The 6,150-nt window shown below is 54.2% G+C and overlaps 1 protein-coding gene across 1 annotated transcript in view; it reads right to left on the bottom strand.

The window, feature by feature from the left end:
* The window catches only part of SCN4A (sodium channel, voltage-gated, type IV, alpha subunit), a 30,849-nt gene that overhangs the window by 22,349 nt on the left and 2,350 nt on the right, over positions 1 to 6,150 (bottom strand). The window contains exons 4-9 of the mRNA XM_010133080.1: positions 5,755 to 5,883; positions 5,527 to 5,618; positions 3,754 to 4,059; positions 1,852 to 1,915; positions 1,410 to 1,551; positions 359 to 571 (exon numbers count right to left, since the gene is read on the bottom strand). Of these exons, the coding sequence (XP_010131382.1) occupies positions 359 to 571; positions 1,410 to 1,551; positions 1,852 to 1,915; positions 3,754 to 4,059; positions 5,527 to 5,618; positions 5,755 to 5,883 (946 nt within the window). The remainder of the gene's footprint in view (positions 1 to 358; positions 572 to 1,409; positions 1,552 to 1,851; positions 1,916 to 3,753; positions 4,060 to 5,526; positions 5,619 to 5,754; positions 5,884 to 6,150) is intronic.

The raw sequence follows: 6,150 nt of genomic DNA, 5'->3' as shown, positions 1-6,150 counted from the left end.
CTTAGGCACTGACAGGCCCCAGAGCTGGAGCTCTGGTGCCTTTATGCCTTGTTTCTCTCCATCTCCTTCCAGGCAACACTCCACCTCCCTGCTGCCTCCCAGCATGCCCTGTGCCGGAATTTGGACATGGAAATTTAACCTTTTCAGCCTTTCCCCACCCAGGGCAGCATCCCAACTTAGTGATTCAGCTGTGACCCCCAAAGCAGTTACTCAATTATTATCCTCGGTCACTCTGGGCCAAACGGGGCTTTTTCTTGGGTTTTACACAAATACAGCCACCACCTTGCTTGTCACTGCCTCCCCCTTTCTCTTCCTATTCCTAAGATCCCTCATTTTGGCCTCCACACATCCCACCAACCATCTTCTCTTGCTCCTCTTGATGCTTCTTCAGCTGCTCCAGGAGCTGCTGAAATTCCTCCTCCTTCTGCTGCTCCTCCAGCAGCGTGGCGTCATTTTGTTCTGCATAAGCCATGGCCACCACCGCGAGGATGAGGTTGATGAGGTAGAAGGAACCGAGAAATATAACCACCACGAAGAAGATCATGTATGTTTTCCCTGCTGCGCGCAGCGTCTGTGGAAAGAGGAGGTACAGGCTGTCACCCCACCTTGGCACAATACCAGTTTGGTCACGCTTCCGGTGAAAGATCTCACACCAGGGCACGCTCCCATTTGTGGCAGGAGGACAGTATTTCGCTCCTGACTTCCCCAAGGGCTGGCCATTGCCCAGGTGACCTTCCTGCTGCCCAGTTTTGTGTGAAACAGCCAGAAGTCTTGGCGAACCGAGTGATTCCGCTCCGTGCTGTCTGGTAGCCCGAGTGTTGCAAGCAGGCATGGAGATGGGGCTAATACTTCACCAGAGACTCACTCTGTTGTGACAGGAGCTGACGCCTCTCAGCCCCCAACTTCTCAGGTCTTGTCTTGGGACAAGAATGGTCCTTTTGTAACTCCAGAACTGGGCACAAACATTTCCAGAGGACATGTAGCCTTTAGAGGTAGGTTTGCTTTTATCTAAACCAGCCTCTGGACCCCTCTGGAGTTTTATGGTGTTTCCAGCTTCTCCCTAGAGAGTGGCTCAATGCAGGGGACAAGTGACCTGGCTGTCCCTCCTACCCTCTCCCTTAGGACAAGCCAGAGATGTACTAGATGCTCTTAGGAATCCCTCATTTCCACGATACAGCTGATGGCACTGCTGAAGCACACATGGGCTTTGCCCTGCGAAACACTGTTCAGGTTGGGGAACTGGGGGGGGGACCTGCCCCATCTCTGCTGATCCTGCTTAGATCCATAAACTACAGGACAAGGTCTCAAGTTTCCAGTCAATTGACTTTTTACCTGTCCTATACCAGAGGCAGCATCAAGATGAGAGAAGCGCTTGCACGAGATTTAAAAAAAAAAAAATTGGTGCCTACCAGCTGGAAGAGGTTCTCCCAGTAGTCCTGCGTCATGAGGCGGAAGAGGGCCAGGAAAGCCCAGCTGAAGGTGTCGTAGCTGGTGTAGCCATAGTTCGGGTTCCTCCCTGCCTTCATGCACTGGTATCCTTCAGGGCACTTCCTACCAAAGGAGCCACAGGGGCAGCTGGCATGAGCTCCCGGCACTGCCCCTCCTGTGCCCGCGGTGAACTGCCCCATCCTTGGAGCTGCTGAGATGCTTCAGCAGGTACCTTCCCCCAGCTGATGCCCACACTGATATTCCCCCAAAGCTGATGCCATCAGGATTCACCCGCAGAGCCACATTCCCAGCCCCGATCCTGCCCCGTGCCAAGCACCGGTGGTCCCACAGGCTCTGCTGGCTGCCTTGAACCCCCCCGGGGGGCCGGAGGGGACCTCAGCTGCCAGCGTGAGCAGCACTCACCCGGAATCGCTGCTGTTCCCGCAGAGCAGGGCGTCGAGCGCTCCCTCCAGAAAGTAGAAATTGGCTTCGCAGTTGGGGGAAGAGCAAGACAAAAAAAAAAACAAACCACAAACATTGACTTTCCAATTCTTGGTAACTCCTCGGTGCCAGGGAAATGCCCCAAACCCCGGAGCTGGCCACTGGGTTATCTCCTCTTTGCTGACTTTGCTGTTTGCCTTGAACTACTTGGCACTAGCTCAGAGAGCTCATGGCATCATTTCTCCGGCCCAACTAGGTGACTTGCAGGTTATCCAGGATCAGGCCTCCAGGGCAGGTGAGTTAAGGTGAGGTCAAAGGACCAGGGCTGGCCTGTTTGCTGGGAGAATGTACAAGATAGCAGGGAGCACCGAGCCTGGGGGACTGCAGGGGGCCCTGGAGAAGCAGCCTGCTACTGCTCCATGGCCATCGCCTTCCTCCTGCTGCTCCCATCCCAGCCAGCTCCTGCCTGCTGGGGAACCCACCCTGCTCACAGACCAGAGGTCCTTAAAGCTCCTCTTTACGGCTTGGGCAGAGGCCCAGAGCCGCAGGAGCTGCCCAGCAGTGCCACCACAGGCCACCTGCCCCGAGGTGAGCAGCTGGAGACGCCCACCCCAGGACAGAGCAGAGGGCAGGTGAGCTCCATCCTGGGCAATGCCCAGCACAGCTCTTCCAGGATCCACATGGATTTGCTGGAGCTTCCTCCAATCATCCCCAGCTCTGCCTGGCTTCTTGCCACCAGGCTTTTATTTAACATACGAGGAGATGTCCCGCTTGTGAAACTCCAGGCGATGTGTTTTTGGCCTGGTCCCAAGGGCTGTTGACTTGAGCACGTGGCCGCAGGGTGCTGTCGCTGTTCACACCGTGCTCATTAGAGCCGATATATTGCATTTGCGCCCCTCCCCAGGAGCCTTCCTGTGATTAATGCCAGGGCTACTCGTGCAGTTGGGCAGAGCAACTCAGCTGAGACATAACCCGACCTTCTGCTGAGTGCCCTAAACAAGATGTGAAACATCTCTGAGAGCATCCTGACACTGTGCAGCTCTGCCTGGCAGATTTCCTGAGGTTTTTTTCTACATTTTCATGGAGTTTAAAACCCCCAAACCAACAAACAAACAAAAACCCCATCACGCTTTTTTGGGTCAAACTTGTTTCAGAGAAGTTGCAGGAAAAAAAAGCAAACTTGGAGACCTGTCCAAGGACCTGTGCTGGATCCCACCTCCCCCTCCTTCCCCTCCTGTTGGCTGTAGCATGCTTGACTGCAACACTCACTGGACCCAACAGTACCTGGGGAGGCACCCAGCTATGATGCAGCCGCGAAAGTGGGTGAGAAATGTCATTCATGCATCCTTCCCTCTGGTTTTCCATCCAAAGTCCCATCTGCTCCTAGAGGGTTTTGTCTCCCTGCTGTCACCAGCCAGATGGACCAGTGCCCACCGTAATGGGGAGACAGCCCTCACTAGCAAATGGAAGAGATGGGGACACTGGCTTGTACAGTCCTTCCCTGTGGTGGAACCTTTCAGGAGTTCAGCTTGCCCAGGTGGGCTGCATTTTCCCTGGCTAGAAGGATTTGATCCCATCTGCCCATCCTGGGAGGATGCACAACCCCTGATTCACCCACCGGCCACATATCCCTGGAAAACACCTTGGCAGGAAGATCCATGCAAGCAAACCATCTTGGACTGACATGGAGGAAGAGCAAGGAAACTGAGGAGAAAACCAGGGTGATAGGTCCAAAAGAAGCCTGGGGAAAAGGTCTCATCCTGCTCCTTGGCGATTGCCTACTCCTGCTGCTCCCATCCCAACCAGCCCCTGGCCTGGTGGGGAAACGCACCCTGCTCACAGATCAGGAGTCTCCGCTGGAGAAGGGGAGGCACAAGAGTTTACCTTCATCGTTGATGTAGGCCTCGAAATCAAAGGTGCTGTTGCTGGTGAAGTTGCTGGTGAAGTTGCTGGCGATGTCTGTGAAATTGCTGTAGAGCGTTATGTTGGCCAATGTGTCGTTGTCCAGCCCAAAGTCCCCCATCAGGGTGTCATTGAGGGGGGGCCACCGCACACATTTCTGCCGGAGGTTCCCCATGAAGAGCTGGAGACCGATTAGGGCAAACACGCTCAGGCAGAAGACGGTGAGGATCATGACGTCTGAGAGCTTCTTCACCGACTGGATCAGAGCGCCAACGATCGTCTTCAGCCCTAGGGGGGAGGTGTCACTACTGAGCTAATTGCTTGTTTGCTAATTGCAGAGAACGTGCTCCCCAAAGGTGCTGGAGCTGGTGGGGACCTGTGGTATCATCAAGTTTACCTCATGTGCTCAGACCCCCCCATCCCTGTACTAGAGAGACCACTTCGCTGTAGCACATGGAAAAGTTATTTGCAGCCCAGCTGGAAGATGCTGAGCACTACCCTCAGCTCCAGAAAAGCCTCCAAGGTCCAACACCCCGACGTGGTGCTGTCCCATGGGTGGCCGGGAGCCCAGCTGGGCCCTCCAGCCAGTTCCCTTCGCACTGCAGAAACCTCAAAGTACTGAGTGAAGGTGACGAAGCAACGTCTGCATTAAGCGTCGGGATTAACTCGTCTCCTCCCACCAGCATCGCCGGTTCCTCCACAGGGGAGGCTGATGCCCAGATCCTCAATGGACTTTGGACATGGAGGATGTCATGCCCATCATCCGAGGTCTGCTGGGACATCCTGACGCTGATCTTAAAAGCAGCTCTGAGCACAGAACCTCCTCACGTGGAGGCAGTTCTCCAAAGACACATGATTTTTAGCCCGGTTGTCATGCCAGCTCCCCCCTCCCCGAGCTATTTTGGCAACCCCCTGTTCTCTGAGGGCTCGTCTATGCTGGGAAACTCCCGAGGACAGCGGTTCCAAACCAGCTTATTTTTGCGCCTTCTATTTCTGCTGAGGCTCCTGGGGGTATGGTACTCCAGAAAGAAGCGGCTTACATTTTTGCTACATGCAATTTTTAGCCTGTTTGAAGGAGGCAAAACTTATTCAAATATGACTCTTACAGATCTGCAGGGAGACAAAGTTATTCACCACAAGAAATTATCAATTTTGATTCAACCTCAGCCTCTTCAAGGGGTCTGACCTGTTGTTTCTGTGAGCTTGCACTGGGTGGTACCAAAGCAGGGTATTGGAATGGTATCAAATTTGGGAAACAGCCACCAGAGGTATTTGATAACGTGCTCCTAAGACCTCAGGTTGGGTTTCCAGGGTGATGTTTAACACTCGCTGCGTGGCTCTTGCACCAATACCCGTTAAATATCTCAACCCCAGCACCAGAGCAGTCAGCAGTGGGGACAAACCTCAGGTTATAGCTCCAAGGACCACGTAAAGCATATCAGTTAAGCCCGTAAACGTAATGTGAGCATGAGGCCACGTAAGGCAGCTCCAAGGAGCCCTGAAAACAGCATGTCTGACTCATCAGGGGCTTTCCATGGCCAAACAACCGAGTGAGCGCAGCTAATTCAAGATGTCAAATCAGCAGGACCTGACCCCAAAGCTGAATTTTGTGGAACGTTTTAAGTATTGAATAGCTTCTGTCCTCTGTTTTCTCTTAGAGCTGTCAAAAGAGCGAGGAATTGCTGTGAACTGTGGGAAAACCCGAGCTCAAGGATGGGGAAGATATGGAGAGAAGACCCCTTCTCTGAGTCCCACCTGGTATCACGGTGATGGTTTTCAAGGCGCGGAGGACGCGGAAGGTCCTGAGAGCAGAGATGTTCCCCAGGTCCACGAACTCGGTAATGTAGCTGCAGGGCAGGAGAGGAAAGAGCTTCAAGGGCTCTGCCCGCCACCCACCCCTGTTTCTCAGGCCTCTTCCCTGGGGTCCCTCCCTGGGGGGCAGTGGCCAGACGTCGCATTCTCCCCCCATCCCTCCAAACTCACGCCATGGAGATGACCATGAAGTCCAACCAGTTCCACGGGTCACGCAGGAATGTGAAGCTGTCGATGCAGAAGCCTCTCGACAGTACCTTGATGAGGGACTCGAAGGTGTATATCCCAGTGAAGGTGTATCTGAAACGGGAACGGTGATGCGGGGAACGACCACCCGGGTCCAAGGGCCGCTCAGGGTGAGGTTTTGTCCACTTCTGCCAGTGGCACCATCTTGGGGAGCTGGATTTGGAAACTCGTGGCCGCAGGCTGCTGGGTTCTTGGAGCACTTTGGAACAGGGGGAAGCTTCTATCTCACTTTGTAAGGCAAGCTGGGACTTCTTGGGGTACCAATGCCTTTGGTGACTATTCTGCAACACCTCTCATGCTGCTGATGCCCCCCCCCCCGCC

The sequence above is a fragment of the Buceros rhinoceros genome, unplaced genomic scaffold, assembly GCF_000710305.1.
Source record: "Buceros rhinoceros silvestris isolate BGI_N320 unplaced genomic scaffold, ASM71030v1 scaffold33673, whole genome shotgun sequence".
In the NCBI taxonomy this organism is placed as follows: Eukaryota; Metazoa; Chordata; class Aves; order Bucerotiformes; family Bucerotidae; genus Buceros; species Buceros rhinoceros.
This window is presented reverse-complemented; position numbering and strand designations above follow the sequence as displayed.